This window comes from Chrysemys picta, chromosome 4, assembly GCF_011386835.1.
Source record: "Chrysemys picta bellii isolate R12L10 chromosome 4, ASM1138683v2, whole genome shotgun sequence".
NCBI lineage: Eukaryota > Metazoa > Chordata > Testudines > Emydidae > Chrysemys > Chrysemys picta.
Genome location: NC_088794.1, coordinates 132263913 through 132284051, shown reverse-complemented (window position 1 = coordinate 132284051; position 20139 = coordinate 132263913). Strand labels below are relative to the sequence as shown.

General features: G+C 40.4%; 1 protein-coding gene across 17 annotated transcripts in view; it reads left to right on the top strand.

Annotated features, from left to right (window-relative positions):
• The window catches only part of BEGAIN (brain enriched guanylate kinase associated), a 479190-nt gene that overhangs the window by 289971 nt on the left and 169080 nt on the right, over positions 1-20139 (top strand). For 11 of the 17 annotated variants that reach the window (XM_065595725.1, XM_065595716.1, XM_065595719.1 and 8 more), the window contains one exon: positions 16276-16304. In XM_065595725.1, coding sequence (XP_065451797.1) covers positions 16291-16304 — 14 coding nt within the window. In that variant the 5' untranslated portion in view covers positions 16276-16290. Of the gene's footprint in view, positions 1-145; positions 290-15935; positions 16305-20139 lie in introns of those variants that run through there. The other 6 variants (XM_065595727.1, XM_065595718.1, XM_065595730.1 and 3 more) reach the window with 5 other exon arrangements.

Genomic DNA, 20139 nt, shown 5'->3' with positions numbered 1-20139 from the left:
GAATCCATTAGCCCAACAAAGTGCTGGGAGATGCGTCACTAAGGGGCTAATGTAACACTAACACACACAGTTCATAAGCACAACGGAACATTATTTTCTGGTATAGGATGTCATCGTATGAAATTTCCCATTCTTCTCTCCATAGCCTCCTTACGGCCTCTACTTAAGTTTCAGCCTTCTGTTCCAGTTCTCTCTATTGCAGCCGTGTGAGATGTGAATGGAAGAATGATCTCTTGCACCTGCATCGATTCAAATATGGTCTGTAGCTCAGATGTCACTCAAAGTCTAGGTAAGGCAGAGACCCAAAGGAGAGTGTGTGCATGGTGTCTGGCATGTGACTAACGATATATCTAAAGAAATCACACTGCTTCCACTATGCAGAAACAAATCTTACTTTTGTATCAAATAACGGTATAGGCATTAAAGGAGGGGAAAATCTCTGAATGGGGAAGAAAAGCACTTGCTCAAAGTCATGGAATTCCATCATTTTAGCAGTAGGGTAGAGAGTCAGGAACATTTTAGGCCTGTTTATGTTCTTGTTTTTATACTTACAAATCCAATTTGTAAGTAGCTTTCCTCTTACACCATTACTGTAATCGGTTGGCAGGCTGAGTGTATTGACAGCACATTCAAAAGAGCTGATGAAAGGAAAATTTACTTTCCCTTACTATTTATTGTAACAGGATATTGAATGGCAAAACGCCCTGCCAGCACATAATCAGACATGGGTACTGTACTTCTTTACAGTTGCAAGGATCTGGCACATCGACACCACGCGAGAAAAAAACCCATGGCAATGGGTCTCAGAGCCTGTGTCCACTGACTCAGGCTCACACTATGGGACTAAGCACTGGAAACATTCCTGCTTGGGCTGGAGCTTAAGGCTCTGAAAACTGTTGGGAGGGGGGGCAGGTCTCAGAGGCCAAGCAGGAATGTCTACACTGCCATTTATTTCCCCCTTAGCACATGCCCGAATCAATTGACCTGGTCTCTGAGACCTGCTGCTGTGGTTTGTTTAAGGCTGGTGGGGTTATTTTTGGCAGTGTAGATGTGCTTGTGATCTTTCTAGGACCTACCTATAGCAGAACAATAATGACATATCTCTATTTGACATTTTATTGGACTTTGTTTGCCTGGATAATACCAGTCCATTTTACTTTAACCATACTTACTAATTGTGTACATTGCAGTGTGTATAACTCAGTTCTGATTCTTTTCTATGCACACCTTTAAATACCTGCTGCTGAGGTGGCTGTCATTTTGGGGCAGACAAACACATTGTGCTCTCTCATGGAGACTTTACATTTCTTTTTGTCTCTTCTGACCAAAAAAGTATGGTTATTCTTTCTGTGCAAGAAAAATAACAGATCCATCTTCTTTGCAGGACAGCTCCTCACAGAAAAAAAGTCCTACAGAATTTAATAAGGATGAACCTAATGGGACTCTGCAGACGTTTAATGGGGTTCTGTAGAAATTACTCTAAAACCTATAGAATCTATCTTAGGTATTTAGATGCAGCAGCAGTCAAAAAAGCTAACAGAATATTAGGGACCATTAGGAAAGGAATAGATAAGACAGAAAATATCATAATGCTGCTATATAAATCCATGGTATGCCTTGAGTATTTCATGCAGTTCTGGTCAACCCATCTCAAAAAAGATAATTAGAATCGGAAAAAGTACCGTCAAGGGCAACAAAAATGACTAGGGGTATGGAACAGCTTCCACATAGGGGAAATTAAAAAGATTGGGACTGTTCGGCTTAGAAAAGAGATGACCGAGGGGAAATATGATAGAGGTCTATAAAATCATGAGTGGTGTGGAGAAAGTGAATAAGGAAGTGCGATTTACTCCTTCATATAACACACCAACCCAGGGGTCACCCTATGAAATTAATAGGGAGCAGGTTTAAAATAAACAAAGTACTTCTTTACATAACACACAGTCAACCTGTGGAGCTCATTGCCAGGGGATGTTGTGAAAGCCAAAAGTATAACTGGGTTCAAAAAAGAATTAGGGAAGTTCCTGGAGGATAGGTCTATCAATGGCTATTAGCCAAGATGGTCAGGGATGCAACTCTATGCTCGGGGTGTCCCTAAACCTCTGACTGCTAGCAGGTGAGACTGGATGATAGGTGATGGATCACATGATAATTGCCCAGTTCTGTTCATTCTCTCACAAGCATCTGGCACCGGCCACTGTCGGAAGACAGGGCTAGATGGACCATTGGTCTGTCCTTGTATGGCAATTCTTATGTTCTTAATTATCCTTCCAACACCCCTCTGAGGTAGGGAAGTCCTATTATCCCCCATTTTACAGATGGGAAACTGAGGTACGGATAGATTAAGTGACTTACCCGAGGTTACATAGAAAGTCTGTGAAGGAGCATGGGCTTGAACATGAATCTCCTAGGTCCTAGGCTATTGCCCTAGACCTGGACCATCCTTCCTCTCTGTGGTACCCTTTGAATAATTTTTGGAAACTTCCTATACAATTCTATAGCAGATATTTTATTTTAAGTTGTGTAGCTCTTTTCCATAGGAATAATCAATTTTTCTAAAATCTACACTTATGAAAACCAATTTTCTTTTGTTTCTTCCTTTCAGCACTTCCTTGTCTGTGCTCCTCAGTTAGAAATAGATGGTCAAAATACAGGAGAAAAATCTTTGCTGAAGTTTTCATGAAGAAAACTTCCCCTCTCTGTCCTCCTTCCCCCCGCCCCACATATGCTTTTTTTTAATTTCAAAACATTTTGACCAGTACTCTCTGGAGTCATGGCCCTTCCTGCTTCACCCTATTAAAAACAGTATGCGTCATCCTCTTTTGATCCTACCCTAAATGCCAAGTCCTGCATTCTGTACTGGCTTACATCTGTGCACCCCTTTTGAAGTCTTCTGGCAAGCTACCATAGCTTCCCCTTGTATAGACTGACTTCGTTTGCTGATTTTTTTTCAGTTAACATGTCTGTTCCTTCTTTTCTGCATTCCTGATCTCAGAGCTGCATTTTGAGTGATATACTGCACTTCATAGGGGTGAGGCACTCCTGTGAATTCCAGGGGAGAGCATTATATCAGTCAAAATTTCCCATGAGGATCTGAGCGCAGAATTTTGCCGTTAGGATTTAAATTCTTTGACTCCCTGTTCTCAGGTTGTCAAAAAATGATTTCCTAATGAGAGACAGACAGAGGCACAAAGGGAAAAAAATAAGGCTTAAAATGCATACAAGCCAACACGCAGACATTAAGATCCTAATTCTCCAAACACTTAAGCACATGAATAGTCTTGCCAAGTTCAATGGGGCTCCTCATGTGTGTACTTAGGTGCCTAAGTGTTTGCAGGATTGGGACCCAGTAATGAGTAACTAAACAAATTGCTGGCAATATAAACTACATGGAGGTATCCTAGTAACCATGTTGCAGTTCCAGCCCAATGCATTGTTATTCTGAACTGAAGATGTAAATCAAAATTCCTCATTTCATTAGTTATGGAACTCAACATTTCATTTTGTAATATCTAGTGCCATTAACATATATTTTAATGGTTATCAAAGAGGAGAGTCAGAGAATATATTGTTGCTAGGAGACTGTTACTTCAATCCTGTAAATCTTCCAGGTTGCATATAATACCCTGGCAAAACAATTAGACTCTCAAGTCTGGCAGAACAAGCAAGAGTAACTTTAACAGACAGGCTTCTGTTCTACAAATGCCAGATTAGTTTAATTTCACCAAGTGTGTATTTGTTTACATTCTTTAAATGGTCCATGCTTGACTATCTATTATTTGTTTGTTCACTGATACTAGATTTAGCGAGGCAGAGCAAGCTTTGTTTAAGCATATTGAGCGGGATTCTGCAGTACTCAGGGAGGCAGAGTCCCATTAAAGTCAGCTGGGAGCAACTGGCTTCAATGAGAGTTTCACCTGCATCAGAATTGTAATATCAAATCCCATCTTACATACCACGGCCCTGATCCTGCAGGGGGTTCACCCCCACCGAGCTCATTGTGAGATTCAATGTGCCTCGCTAGTTATTACCACCAAAGCCGTAAATGCATTTGTTTCCCCGCAGATACAGGTCCTAGCATATGCAAACTAATGCCATTGAAATTTTTTCAGTTGCCATTATGGAGCTCTGGGCTCTAGCTGACCACGTCTCCTATTTTTTAGGTTCACTGAAGTAGTGGAGTCAAATGCCTTCTAAATCAGAGCTTTCTATTACCTGGTTCCCTTAATCACTAAGATTTTTTTCTCAGAATTCACGGTTTAAGATTTGATGCTAGGTTTCTGATGATTATATGTTCTTTGTGACTTTGACAAATTGTGCTAAACATGAGAACCCATTAACTTCAGTGGAACAACTCATGTGCTCAAAGTTATGCATGTGCCTCTGTGCTGTATTGGATCAGTAACTTTAGGACTACTTTGGAGACCTATATGGAGTAGCTAATGCTTTCTTCACCTAATAAGAGACATATAGCTTTTATTTCTCTAGGAAAGATCCAGATTATATTCCAAGTGAGGTTCTTAAGGCAAACTTGAGCACAGTAGACATTTGACAGATTTCTTACAAAAGATATGGGAAGAAGGAAAAGAGTCATAGTGAAGCTGCCAAAGAAAGACAACATTGGTCAGTGTAAAAACTGGAGGGGCATTCAATTGCTGTCTATCCCAAGTGAAGTATTTATACATACTGTATTAAATAATAATAAATTAATGGAGATATCCCATCTCCTAGAACTAGAAGGGACCTTGAAAGGTCATCAAGTCCAGCCCCCTGCCTTCACTAGCAGGACCAAGTACTGCTTTCTTTTATTAATTCTTTTGCCCTAGATCTCCAAGTGGCCCCCTCAAGGATTGAACTCACAACCCTGAGTTTAGCAGGCCAATGCTCAAACCACTGAGCTATCCCTCCCCATTCTAGACAAAAAGGAAGTGATAGATTCAAAGTTATGACAAGAACAGGCAGGGTTCAGCCACAAGAAATCATGCATAGATCAAATACTAACCCTATGTATCATCACAGGACTGTCAAACCAATAGCTTTATATGAATTTTATATATTTCCAAAAAGCCTCTGCTACAGTGGAAAGAACAATTTTATGGAAGTTGCTACACTGCATGAAATCACTCCGAAATTTGTGAACATCATTCAGTGCTTCTATGAAAATAAAAGCATGCCAAGTAATACATAACAGTGAACTGACTAAGCCATTTGATGTTACTACAGTGTCAGACAACATCTTATGTCACCCATGATCTGTTTACTGGTAATAGATTGGATAACGAGAGAGAGTACAGAACAACCAAGGGGCATACAGTGGCCTTCCACAGAGAAGTCTGAGGATCCTGACTTTGCAAATGACATCATCTTGGTATCCCATACCCAGAGAGACATCCAAGGTAAAACAAATGATCTCCAGGATGGAAAAATCAACACCAAGAAAACTAAAATGGTGAGAATCAACACACCAACAAGAACCACCAGTAACACTATCTGGGAGTGGAATGAAAGAGGTCTGATAGTTCACTTATCTTGGCAGCATTGTAAGTACAACAGATGGAACGGATGAAGATATTAAAGCTAGAATAGTGAAAGTCAGACATGCTTTCGCAGTTCTAAGGCCAATTTAGAGAAACAGAAATCTTGCCCTCCAAACAAAGTTTTGAATATTTAACTCCATTGTAAAGTTGGTCTTACTATATGGCACTGAAACTTGGACAGTTATTAAGACCTAGAGAATATTTTTTTCACTTCAAGGTCCCAGAAGCAAAGACAAGGTTTTCATCTCGAGGCCAAAAGACCAAAAACATCAAGCCATTTGATCACAGCCTTGGATAGACCAAGAGACTACCTACACTTGACCAGAGCTACTATCTAAACTCCATGTTCTCATAAACAGCTGTCTTAGACAAATCCTCAATATCGGATATCCAGAAAAAAATCACAAATGAAGAACTTTGGAGGAGGACAAAACAGAAACTGATAGGACAGAGAATTACAGAACGAAAATGGGGATGGCTAGGAAATGTGTGGAGGAAAGAGCTGAACAACATAACAAGACAGGGATTAGACTGGAACCCTGAGGGCAAGAGGCAATAAGATCAAGAATGACATGGAGATGCACAATAAAAGCATATTTGAAAACTATCAAAATGACCCAGGAAGTAGCTAAGACGGTGGCAGGAGACCACCAAAGATGGAAGGCAGTGGTGAAGGTTCTATGTTCCACGTGGACTAGAAAGGCATAAAAGAGCTTTTATTACTCTAGGAGTTAGACTTTTTGATTTCTCAACATAATCTCACACCATCCAAAACCCAGTGAGGTCAGTCTTTCCATGGACTTCCTATAGGCTTTGGATTGGGCCCTGGATACTGTGCTTATCTTTGTATTTCTCATCCAGTGCCATGATAGTATTACATTCTGTTCCTGAGCCATTTTAGCTCTGAAATCAAAGCTGACTTCATTTCACCTTTATGCTTGTTAGATGCAAAAACTCTAAAGCTGTATGAAAGAAACGTGATATGGGATAAAATCCTGACCCCATTGAAGTCAATGGGAGTTTTGCCATTGACTGCAAAGGAGGCAAGATTTTACTCACACTATTCAGAGAAGCTCACTTGACAATGCCTCTCAAACAGTTAATGATCCTGGTTGGTTTATAATTATATTTGATATATATTTAGTTCTCAAATCCCATAGTACAATACAACTATTATACTACAGCTGTGTCCCCCATTCTGAATGTGGCATCTGTCCCCAACTGTGGGGACTGTGAATAGCATTAGTGACAATAAGCATGGCTGAATCATTGACAAATTCAACCTTAACCATCTTCTTTTTCTTGCCTTGACAACTAGACTATTTAAATCTAACTGGATCAAAACTATCCAAAAATAGCATTGCATAAGGAAAGACAGGCAAGTGAAACCGCTAGATAATACTGGCTAAATGTTCCTGAGAAACGTGACATGTGTGAGAAACCAGATGTAATTTTAACAATACAGCTTCCTTTTTGAAAAAGGAATCTCAAGAGTCTGATTTAATGTATCCACAATAAAACTTAACAACTCTAGTGTAAGAGTAAGAACAGACTCCTTTAAACTTACAGGAGAAAAGCACCACTGAAGAACGTTGATGCAGAACACAATGAATATGAAAAGAAAAGACCTCTTATGACCTTGTAGCAATTAAGACACCATCTAAGTCCAGCACAGAGCTCATCTTACTCAAACATTTCACAAAGACACTACAGGACTCAATGACTAGCCTTGCAGCTTTGCAAAAGGCCAAAAATCTTTGCTAATTAAAGTGTGCAGGTTTCAGACTTTTGTGCATTCTAAACAGGTAGCATGTTATTTACTAGAACATTAGGGCTAGATTGTGGCTCACCATTGTGAGAGTGCATGGGGAAGAGGGCAGGAAGAGCATCTCTCACTTGCACAGCCTACCTAAAGTGAGATGAAGAGAAAGGATGATCCAGTGATCAAGACACTAGTTTAATATTTGGGAGACGTAGCTTCACATCCCTTCTCTGCTACAGGCTTCCTGTTTGACCTTGGGCAAGTCACTTAGCCTCACTGTGCCACAGCTCTCCAGCTGTAAAATGGGAATAAGAGCACTTCCCTACCTCGCAGGAGTGCTGTGAGGAAAAATACTGTAAAGACTGTGAGGTGCTCAGACACTACAGCAATGGAGTCATATAAGTAGCTTTGATTACTCAGTCTGTATGTTCCCTACACATCCAGACACCTCCAAGTGGGTAGGGAAAGACATTTTACAAACTTTAGTTAATCGGTTTTGTGAGCATCAACTACCCACTGAGATGGGTATTATTAAAACCTGTTTTACAACTGAGTATACCAAGGCACAGAAGCCCACGTGCTTGCAGAACTAAGCACATGCTTAAATCCCATTGATTTTAATAGGTTTAAAGTTTTTCTACATAGGGGTGGTATGCTGAATTGGGGCCAGTGTGGTTGCACTCATTCAAATTGTTAGTCAGTGGCAGAGTCCAAAATAGAACCAGACAGACCTGGTCTTGCTATAAAGCCTCCAAATGAATTTCTAAGTTTCAGGTTTTAACACTGGATGTTACTCACATAGTTTTAAGACTACAAATATCACGTTAACCATCTTAATGAACAACCAGCCTGTTCTCTCCTTTTTGCACACATCTACTCTCTTTAACGTCAATGGGGATTACATGTACAAAACAGAGGGACACAGGACTGGAAGGGACGTTCTGGGTTATTGAGGCCAGCCCCCTGCTATCGCAGGCAACCATATACATAAGAGGATTGACTTCTAAAAGTGAAAAGAGTGCTGGCATCAATTGGCAGCACTTCTAGGAATTTGATCCTCTGTTTTCTACCTCATGTTACTAATACATTCACCAGAGAGGTAATTTGAACCATTTCCCTTAATTCAGGTAACCTAGCACTTCTGCCTCCCAGTTAATTGCAGAATTGGAGAGGTTTTTTGTTTTAAATCTCTTCCATAGTGTCTGGACAATAATGCTGTTCCCTTTGTAGATTCCAGGGCCAGAAGGGCCCATTGTGATTTTCTAGTCTAATTTCCCATATAAACACAGGCTATAGAACTTCTCCAAAATGATTCCTTTTGAACTAGAGCATATCTAAAAAAAAAAAAAAAAAAAACAGCAAAGCCTGATTGGAAGAGGAAGATCAAAGATCTCCTTAATATTAAATCTCTGATCTCATTCTTTCATCTGTTAAGTAAGGTTTTCTTCTTAAAACAATTGCAGGCACAAACCCAAATGGTGTATCACAGGCCAATGACTTTTTAATTAAATAGAGCACACACTGCTCCAGAAATAAGCATAGCATCATTGGCTTGTCTTTGAAATATGATAAATGTTGGTTGGGACTGGGATAAAGAGAATGTGAATCAAATGCATATTGTTACCCCTCTGCCGTGTCACAATAGGTGTTGAGTCCTTGCAAGTCAGATTCCTTTTAGAGGGGACATCAGTGACATAGAATCCAGATATATTATTTGTGCACTTTGTTTATATTGCACTATAAACACTAGTCCTTGAACAGGTGTGTCACAAATTAGCCCCCTCTTCCAGGAATCTCAGCTAAAATACCACTGCAGTTCCCTGGAAGCTACTTTGCCTTCTGAATGGACTCTGATTAGGAATTTAAGTCAAAAAGCAAATTTTCGCGCTGCTTGCCACAGCTCCCCCCCAAAATGAACATTACAAAAATGTCTTCAAAGACTGAACAGTGTTCATGTGCTAAGAAAAATAACTTTTAAGACTATGTTCAACAGTACCACATGGAGACTCATGCCATAACAATACTATGATGTGAGTACACTTAGTTATAGATAGATAAGAAAATGTATACTTTGTATTAGCCAAGAATTTAAGAGTGCAGAATTTTTGTAGTGCTATCTACAAATAGGGAAGCTAAGTTATTCCACTATATTCATCTCCAGTACGTAATCATATATACCTACATGTACATAAATGAGTTTATTTCAATTATCTTAGGACTCATATGTTGTTATGCTTCACCCAGGCTTTGCTCCCAGAGGATATTATAATGGCCACCCATAAAGTCAATATCTGCCAAGAGTTACTGCAGTGGTAGTTGCAATGCCATAGTTACTTCCTAGTCTATCTCAGACACCTCTTTGTACACCTTCTGACAAATACAAACTTTCAAAATGTTTTAAACTGCTGTGCTGAAATACCTTGATGTAATTATAGACTTCACTTCTGAGTTAACAATTTATACATTATATACACCCACGCAAGTATATTAGCAATGTAGGTAAATAACACCAAGTGCTAGCTTAAGAGGTATGTACTTCAAGTGGTCTATTTGATTTCCTTCTTGCTCCTTGGCATCTACTCACAATATTTTCAGATGCATTGTAGTTTGTGGGGTCCTCTGAAGCCAAGCTTGCTGCAAGTGCACTGTAGAATGGTGACTGGGATATGTAATGCTGTTATACCTTTTTTATTTTAACCTTTTGTAGTCCCGGAGCATAATATAACACTGAATGACAGTAAACAAACCAAATGCAAGCCCTGTTGTTGTATCCCAGCATGGTAGAGAAAGTGAAAACAGTGTAAGTGTACATCTGTTTGTGGTGACATTTTAGATTACAAGCTCTTCAGGGCAGGAAATACCTGTTACTAGATATTGTACACAGTGAGGCACCGGTCTCAACTGGGCCCTCTTGGTGCTAGTGTAATTCAAATAATAAATTATTAACAAGCCAGATGAGGCAAATACTGCACAGATGCAGTCCGAGTTTGGGAGAGAGTGTACAGCATGTATACAAGCTAATTAACTGAGATGGTCTGCTTATAAGGTGAAGCATAATTGTATTCAGTATCTTTAGGGCCCCTAAAGTGGCCTCCTAAGAGGGCACTATTTGCTGATTGTCTAATATGGTTTGCCTCTTGTGCAGGTTTCCCTGGATTGTTTGCTAAGTAAAACCAGAAACATAGGGGCAGATCTTCAGCTGGCATTAGGATGATATTTTCCCTTGACAATCTCATGGGAATACTTTCTGTTCGGTACAGATTCATCCATTGCATTCAGCATGGTGAAGCCAATCAAATGCAACTGTATACTTCATCCAGTTCTATTAAAATTAACATGGATTAAAGTTCAGTCTAGTCTTGAGGACATCTTGAATGGTACTTTTGAGCCTGAATAGATAATTCTCTGGAATTGATATATACAATACACAGACTGTGTATAATCAGATAGGGTTAAACCTTGTGACACTAATGCCTCATAGAAACAAAACTAAGAAAAGGCTACACTGCCTTCTCTAAATCTTTATTCCAACTATGGGCACAATGGAAATGCTGAAATGAAATTGATAGGATGTTAAACTTGTGGGCGACTAACAGATGATGTGCCAGGAAGTTCTGTCAGTGGCACCTTGTTTACTACTCTCACCACCACAGAAATAAAATCCAATGGCCTCCTCAACACCCCAAAAAAAAAAAAAAAGTCAAACGAATACTGGCCAATTTAAGTGAGCTTGTCTTCATCTTCCCCCCAATGTTGTGCTCTTGCCACTCATGCAGCAACTCAGACTATATCCCTGATCCTATGTCCATTAAATTGGAAAGGGAATTTTTCCCATGGACTTCAGTGAGTGTTGAATTATGCCCTATATTATCCCACTCTCCCACCCAAAAGAGAATATCTCCTCCTCCCACAAAAATAGCAGAGCACAACTCCCAGACCAGGCATTCTCCTCCTCTCCCAGTCCTGCAGTGAGATGCCACATTCAGATGAAAAGATGGCCCAAAATGGCACTCTGCCTGAGGAGGGAATGTAGGTCTCACAGGTGAGTGCTCTAACCATGAAGTAATAAGGTGAGCACCTCCTCCTCCATTCAAAATCTGGCAGGGACCCTGCTAGGCAGCTTTTGAGCAGCATGGGTGAGATAGGCATTTACCCACCTAGCTCGCTCTGAGGCTTAGGCAGGAGATAAGGTGTCCAGATGCCTAGAATGAGGCTGCAGCACATGTGCCCAGAGGCAGAAATGTAGGCACCTAGGGACCTTTTACAGTGAAAACGTAGGTGTCAAGTGAGTTTAGGTACCTACAGGGTTAGGCAGCAGCCCAGCACGATTTTTGTAGATTGCAATGGCACCTAATGTGGAACTTACACACCTACATACACCCTAAGCTGCCTGACTACAATAGAGGGGTTCCCAGCTCTGGATTGCAAGCAGAGACAGACACCTAATTCTGTGAGAGGGGTGGGGTTTAGCCTTGTGGTCCGCATCGCCCATTGGCTAGTTGGGCAGTTTCCACACCGAGTGTGCTGCCTTTTGTGGATCCCATTCATTGTAGGAGCTTAGGCACCTAAGTCAGGCTTTTTGGATTGCAGACTTTATTCCTGTAATTTCCTAGGTGCCTAGAAGTCAGGCATTGCAATGCTGAGGATCCAGGCCTTATAACTGAAAACCAACATCTTAAAACCTACCTCACAGGAGCTCATAGGTAACCAGTGCAGGTCCCCAAACATAGGTGTTGTGTGTTCTCTATCAGGCTCCCTAGGGGGCAGCCATATTCTGCAGCACTTGCCAATCAATTTAATGTTTAGCTCCGTGCAGAGGACATTGCAATAGTCTAACCTAAATGTCATCTTTGTTATTGACCTTCTAATACAAACCCCCTTGCCAACTTGGGAGGTCTGCAGCCAAAAAAACCCACTCATTTCCATGCATAAAAGCTTTTCAACAATTTGGATTTAAACGATGATTACTATTCCTACCAAAAAGCAACAAAGAGTCCTGTGGCACCTTATAGACTAACAGACGTATTGGAGCATAAGCTTTCATGTGTGAATACCCACTTCGTCAGATACATGCGTCTGACAAAGTGGGTATTCACCCACGAAAGCTTATGCTCCAATACATCTGTTAGTCTATAAGGTGCCACAGGACTCTTTGTCGCTTTTTACAGATCCACACTAACACAGCTACCCCTCTGATACTATTCCTACCAGTAGTAATATGGTAGCAACCAGAGCTCCAGAAATCAGAATCGGGTCCCAGTTGTGCTTGACATTATACAAACACATGAGATGACATAAATTCACAAAGTTTACTATGTAATTTGAAATGCATCTTAATAATAAAAAAACACTTGGTGCTTTTTCTGTTCCCTTCCATCTGAGCATCTCAAAAGTGGCTCACAAAAGTATCAGATTAAGCCCTATGGCACTCTAATGAGGGATAGTAGGTAAGCTGTCATGGTAGAAGTGGGAAGGTCCTCTCATGGGCTGGTGACTGGTTAAAAGATAGAAAACAAAAGGTAGGAATAAATGGTCAGTTTTCAGAATGGTGAGAGGTAAACAGTGGTGTCCCCCAGGGATCTGTACTGGGCCCAGTCCTATTCAACATATTCATAAATGATCTGGAAAAGGTGGGTAAACAGTGAGGTGGCAAAATTTGCAGATGATATAAAACTTCTCAAGATCATTAAGTCCCAGGCAGACTGCGAAGAGCTACAAAGGGCTCTCTCAAAACTGGGAGACAGGGCAACAAAATGGCAGATGAAATTCAATGTTGATAAATGCAAAGGAAAACATAATCCCAACTATAAATATAAAATGATGGGGGCTAAATTAGCTGTTACCACTCAAGAAAGAGATCTTGGAATCATTGTGGATAGTTCTCTGAAAATCCACTCAATGTACAGCGGCAGTCAAAAAGGCTAACGGAATGTTGGGATTCATTAAGAGAGGGATAGATAATAAGACAGAAAATATCATATTGCCTCTATATAAATCCATGGTATGCCCACATCTTGAATACTGTGTGCAGATGTGGTCGCTTCATCTCAAAAAAAGATATATTGGAATTGGAAAAGGTTCAGAAAAGGGCAACAACAACTATTAGGGGTATGGAACAACTTCCGTATGAAGAGAGATTAATAAGACTGGGACTTTTCAGCTTGGAAAAGAGACAAGTAAGGGAGGATATGAAGGAGGTCTATAAAGTCATGACTGATATGGAGAAAGTAAATAAGGAGTGTTATTTACTCCTCATAACACAAGAACTCGGGGTCACCAAATGAAATTAATAGGCAGAAGGTTTAAATATATATATATTTATATTTTCACACAACACACAGTCAGTCTGTGGAACTCTTTGCCAGAGGATGTTGTGAAGGCCAAGACTATAACAGGGTTCAAAAAAGAATTAAAGTTCATGGAGGATAGGTCCATCAATGGCTATTAGCCAGGATGGGCAGCGATGGTGTCCCGAGCCTCTGTTAGCCAGAAGCTGGGAATGGGCAACAGGGGATGAATCACTTGATCGTGACCTGTTGTGTTCATTCCCTCTGGGGCACCTGGCATTGGCCAGTCAGAAGACAGGATACTGGGCTAGATGGACCTTTGGTCTGACCCAGTATGGCCGCTCTTATGTTCTAAATGTAATTATTCCCACTTTACAGATGAGGGAAACGGGGACACAACAAAGTAAGTCTCTCACCTAAATTCACACATTAGGTCAGTAGCACAGCCAGAAAAAGAGCCCGGAACTCTTTATTCTCAGTCCTTCATTTTAACTACACAAACCATCCCCCCGGCCCCTTGAATAAAACTAGAAAACAAAGCACCAGACAAGTGTCTGAAGGTCAGTTACTTTCTCTTGATGCCAGCAAAAACTAGCAGCTTCATGGAAGCAATGAGCTCAGCCTCTCGTGGCATGCAGTGACCCCTCCAGCTCACACTCACAGCAGCGCTGAATAGCCCTGAAAGGAGCTGTGTCCAGTCTCCCTTGACTGCAGAGTCTTTTTTGAGGGTAGTGGTGTGGGAAATCAAGTGATATCCCATAAGACACCACCCCATACACCAGCATTCCACACCCAAAGAAAAACCCCAGAGGCTAAACTTTAAACCAGTGCCACTTAAACAACCCAATTCATGCTAATTGCAAAAACACGGGGCTATTAATAAGATATGATTAGAAAAAGCAATTCTGGACCCCAAGGTAATTTTTTAATCTCGCAATCTGGGATTTACCACTGAGTGTCCCGGGCTGCCAGGAAACATGCTTTGACTGCATTATGTGCATTACATCCATGAGAATGTAGCTAGAAAGGGCTTTTCCTGCAGCTGGCATCTTGCACACCAGGATATAGTCAAGAATGAATCACTGAATTCGCTATGATTCTTCATACTGACGCTCCCTGGGTTACGTAAGACCTGACTTACGCAAACTCACACTTACGGAAAAAGTTCCATAAACCAGAAATAGGATTTTCGAGTTGCGGAAATTTTTGCGTAACGCGTGGGTATATGTTTCCGACTTATGCAAAATTCGAGTTACGCAAGGCTTTCCGGAACGGAACAATTGCCTAAGTCGGGGGGCGTCTGTACATTTCATCAGAGATTATTATGTATCCGTGTACATGACTGATGGCTTCATGTAATGGGCAAATCAAAAGTATATGAGTGGAAGTAAGGGAAAAGTAACACAGAGTAACCAACAGTTTGGTACTTTGAATGTTTTCCTGGCTATTTGACAAATAAATCCTGCTATCTAACAGTTACATTTGCATTTACCTATTTTTAATTTTTATCTATTGTATATTTAATACAATGGTTAATCAATCAATGATGTTTAAAGAACTCATGATTAATAGGTAATGCTTTCAGTGTGAGATTTCGGGATGCTGAAATTTAAGTAAAATTGATCTTAAAACCTTGGGATTGCAGAATTGTTCTGAGTTTTCATTCCCTAGTTTCAATAAACAGGAGCCCAAAGGGTTAAGGAGGTTCAATGCTATTGGTATGACAAGTAGGATTCAAAGGGTCTATGCTAGATAATGATGATTAGGAAACCAAAGGGATAATAACATTCTATGCTATTGATATAAAAGAAATCAGGAAGGTTAATGAGATTCTATGCTATGAATAAGCAGGAGTCAAAGGGTTAACAATGTCCTAGAGCATCTATATTGTAAAGAGAACTCAAAAGGGCTAATTAAATTATAGGCTACTGATGTAGTAAGCATGAATCACACCTTTATATGGTTCAAGGCTACAGATATGGTAAGCAGGAATCAAAGAGTTAATAAACAGGTTCTATGCTACAGCTCTGGTAAAGAGAAATCAAAGGGTTAACAGAACTCTGTGTTAGAAATATGGTAAATGGGACTCAAAGATCTAAAGGAGTTCTAAGCAGTGAACTTGCTAAGCAGGTATGAAAGGGTTAATGTACAGGCTACATGTACTGAGCTGCTAATTGTAAAAGACAGAATATTACTTGGAAAAACTAATTTGATTACCCAAAACTCCTGCTAAGGATGCTATGCTTGTGGCCATTCCATCTGGCAAGATATCTGTGAAACAGATTAATTGAACTCAAATTAGCGTAAGATTAAATCACTTGATTTCAACAGCCAGCAGAATCCTTCCATAGTGCTTACCATGCACAGGCTAGCTCTGCATTTCAACTTTTTCCTATGAAATCCAATCGGCACAGTAACCTGTTACTTGCTTTTTCATTTTCTGCCTCAGCGCTACAACTGAGTCATTCTGTTGCCCATGGCTCCTGGGTATACAGTGTTTCTGCAGCGTGCTGCATTATTTCTGAGTTAATCTGTCCATGTTATTTTCTGCTAATGCAGATGTGGGGTTCGTTTTCTGATGCTTTGTAGACACTTGTCAAAAGCCATTTGGAAAGCCTAAACTATGCATAAATCTGCCGAGTGAATGTTTTCCTTCATTCACTTGCTCCTATTATTTGATTTCTTGTAGGCCTCTGCGACAGAAATGGAGAAAATAAGGTAAGTCAGACAGTTTATTTACATCTCATTATAGACACGAAATATTCTAGTGCACAATAGGTGATATAGGGTCTTGAAAAATATTTTGCTTAATATGATGGGTGTGAAATATTGGATTGCATGATAATGTGGCAGAGGAGAGCCGTGGTTTAGAGACAATAGAAAGTGAATGTGGTTCGATTAGTAAATCTGTTTTGCAGACATGTTAATTCAGAAGGGGTATTCTCCACACAAACATGTTTTCATTACCAGATGCAGAGTATATTTGATTATATAAATGTTGTAGTCACTTGTCCATTTATTGCAAGAGTATGCCATTCTGTTTTAATGAGAAAGGTGGATCAATAATTTATGAAAAATCTAAAGAAACTATAGGCTTCAATTCAAAGCATCTAATTACTGTGGTTTGTTTCAATGTAATGCTGTAATATTGGTGTTCATTTCTGTTTTATATTTCTTGAATACCCAGATAAAGCTTGTCTCTTCTGTGTTTCAAATGGTGTTATACTGTACCAGCTTATGAGCACAGCTCCCTGCTTTAAGCAAAGGGAGATGGCTTTTATAAATATATAAGTTTCCCATCTCATGTCCGAGTGTAAGCCTGCTTTGGGGGATATTGCTTTTGTACGTGTTGCAAAGAAAAAAGAGCATGAATTGTAGCCATTTTTAATCAAATACAGTCGGCTAAAGACAATCCACAAACATCATCAACCGATATATGGAAATGCTTAACTATTGATTATCCTTAAAGTATTTTTACAAGGCTTATTTTCATGTCCAGTTATATCTACTAGACTCTCAATTTGTTTTCAGTTAGCAAGCCCAAATTCCTTCTCAGGACCTACTGAGCCAGTTTGAACAGCAGGGCTAACTGATAAAGCACAAATCTTAGATTTATTAACTTTAAAAAGGCTACTAAGTTTGTTAAGCAAGCGAAGGGAAGTTGCAGTACTCTGAGAACAGCTAGGGAAAGGCAGTAGTGCGCAGTTGTAAGAGAACCCAGAGGTTTGAAGTTAGCATTTGGAGAATTCTGGGCAGGAAGCACAACACTGTCCCTTGCTGGAATTTTAGTAGGAAAAGAGTGGGAAGGATTAACTCTTACAGTACACTTGATCAAGATGCATGTTTTGGAAGTTCCTGGTATAATTAATAAATTAAGTTGATGCTGATTTTACATTTCTATGCAGTGTTGTCTCATGGGAATCAAAGTGGTATAATTTATCAGCTTGATAAAACACTCGTGTGATATAGTGTGGTTATTTATATAGAAAAGAACATAAATAAATGGCACAAATCCTCAAGTCAATGCGAGTTTGGCCTGAGTAAAGACTGAGTAAGAACCTTGGGATTTGGCCCAGTATTAAACAAAACTTTGACTGTATTGAAACAAGCATCTGTGACATATGCACACCCATATTTTCATGCACAAATTGGTTAACCGTGCAAGCAAATAATTGTTTATGTACTTGTGTGCACAGATATGGGGACCGCTACAAATACTTCACCCCCACCCCAAGTCTGTCTTGGTGTCTGCTTTTAATAAACACAGCTCTGGCTGTATTTGCAATAATAGGCTGTGGAGCCTAGGAGAAGAATGAGTTCAGAAATATATGCAACAAGGGCAACATTTTGCTCTGAGAAGAGATACTTAGCAGCTGACTAGCAAATATTAACCTGAGGACATAAACATTTGGGGAATGGATGTTGCAGCTGCTATCCACATAGAACTCCACCGAAGTTAGTTACTCTGTGCATGGATCTGCTACAAAGTCAGCCCAACCCCTAGCAGCCCAGTGTCACCCCACTGAAGTAAATGGGTGTTTTGCTATTGACTTCAGTGGGAGCAGGATCAGTCTGTACGCTAGCATCTTGATATTTGTAGCTTGTTGTTTACACTTGCTGTATATAGTATTTTACAAAGCAGACATTTGTTCCCATTCATAACTCATCATAAGCACCCTCTGCCCAAGAGGGGCTCAGAAGAAGGACAGTCGGCCAAGATAGGTGGTCATTGGCAGAGCTACTTGGGGGTGAGTTGCACTGCCTGCTCATGCCAATCATAGTTGTCTCACACCTGAACACAAACTAAATCCACCTTCAGCATTTTAAAAAATGAAACACTTTAAAATACTACAGTGCGGTCACTTTAAAGGTTTGGTAAACTCACAAACCATGTAAGATCTTGCCTTCAGGAGCTGTAAAAGTGTCTCTCACACACACAGGTGGAGTGTGCTCAGCACCTTAAGGCCAGTGCCCTTGGTTTCATCAGGACTACAAGGCAGTACTGCTTGTAGCTGGGAGGGTTTCTGACAGCCGGCATGTGGGGACAAGTACAGTATCATGGTGGGAGCCATTCCTATCCTGCCTTGCCTGTGCACTCTCAATGTGCTCTGTCTCTTCTGCTACCAGCTCCAGTCACATCCACTGGGTGGTAAGGTGCAGAGGGAGGTGTCATATATCAGCAGCTGGTGGCAATGTGAACAGCAGCTGAGATAAGGCAAGTGAGGAGAATAAGAGCCTCAGGCCACTTCTTTGGAACTAGGGTGACTGAGGCAGAGTTAAGACTTAAGAAAGCGGGAGGAAGAAGGTGGGGCTTACACCAGGACACCGAGGGAGAAGTGGGGGAGAGAGAAAGAATCACATGTATCTGGATCTCATCTGACTGAGTTTCCTCAGGGTGAGCACTAAAGGTTAAAAGGGTTCTTACATTCTATTCCCCATTTCAAAAATGAGCCTTTTAAGTATCAAAAATAAGCACAGGGACTTCACGCTTCATATGGCCCACTCAAACGGCAGTCCTTGGGAGGCCGAAGGCCAAATATGTGAAGATTTTAAAACCTGTTCTTATAGAAGTCCTGCTGTATTTGAGCAAACCCGATGCATCTGAAGTGGCCTTGAGGAATGGTGCAGTAGGTTCCATAAGACAGACAACTGCTGACCCAGGAATCTACCACACTTTGGAATTATTGCAGTGTTCTATTGGCCCAGAGCACTCGACTAGCAGTGGTGCACCATAGTCCTTTCAGACAGGGGTAGGAGGAGAAGGAGAGTGGGAGATTTTCAGAATTTAGTCTGGCATGTGGAGAACTTCCCACAGAAGTAGAAGCATGCTATTTTTCTGTAAAATTTCAGCTAGAAAAATAATTGCTAAATGAAATCTTCACACTGTGACTAATTCTTAGCGGTATAGAGTAGCGTTTACAATAGCTAGAGGTACCAATATATTAGGCAGGAAGTAAGGCTAACTACTAATCACAAACCTCTTGGGGATCAGCATTTATGTAGGTTGGGTGTGCATGTTTATCCAGACACTTTAAACATTAATTACTGCTGAATACAATCTTTTAAGCACAGTTTTTAGATTCATTGCTCAAATGTGTCTACCAAGAAGGGCTGAAAGTTTCAGACCTATGGTATGTAACAAAGTAGAGTTTTGAAATGTACATTATGTTCTGTTCTATTTAGGTTACTACTGTGGGAGCTGAGTGCCAGATTTTCCGGGTGATCTATAAAATTTAGCATAAATTAAATACAATTGTATTTAGCATTACTTGGTTGTTTTTTTTCCATGCTTCCAGCCTTGCACATCCATGGTTTTTGGTGCACCAAAATGTGGCCACTAAAAGATTGTGCATGCAGATCCAGAAGTCAAAACTGATTGACAGTATGGCCAGGACAGGGAGTCAGGACTCAGGGGTTCTACTGCCTAGTAAGCCACAGATTCATCCCCCTTTGAATTATAGGGTAATAATATTTTCCTACTTTGCAAGGAAATGATTGTGAAGTTGAGTCTAAAAACTCGTTTCAGATCCTAGAAGATCCTAGAAGATGACCA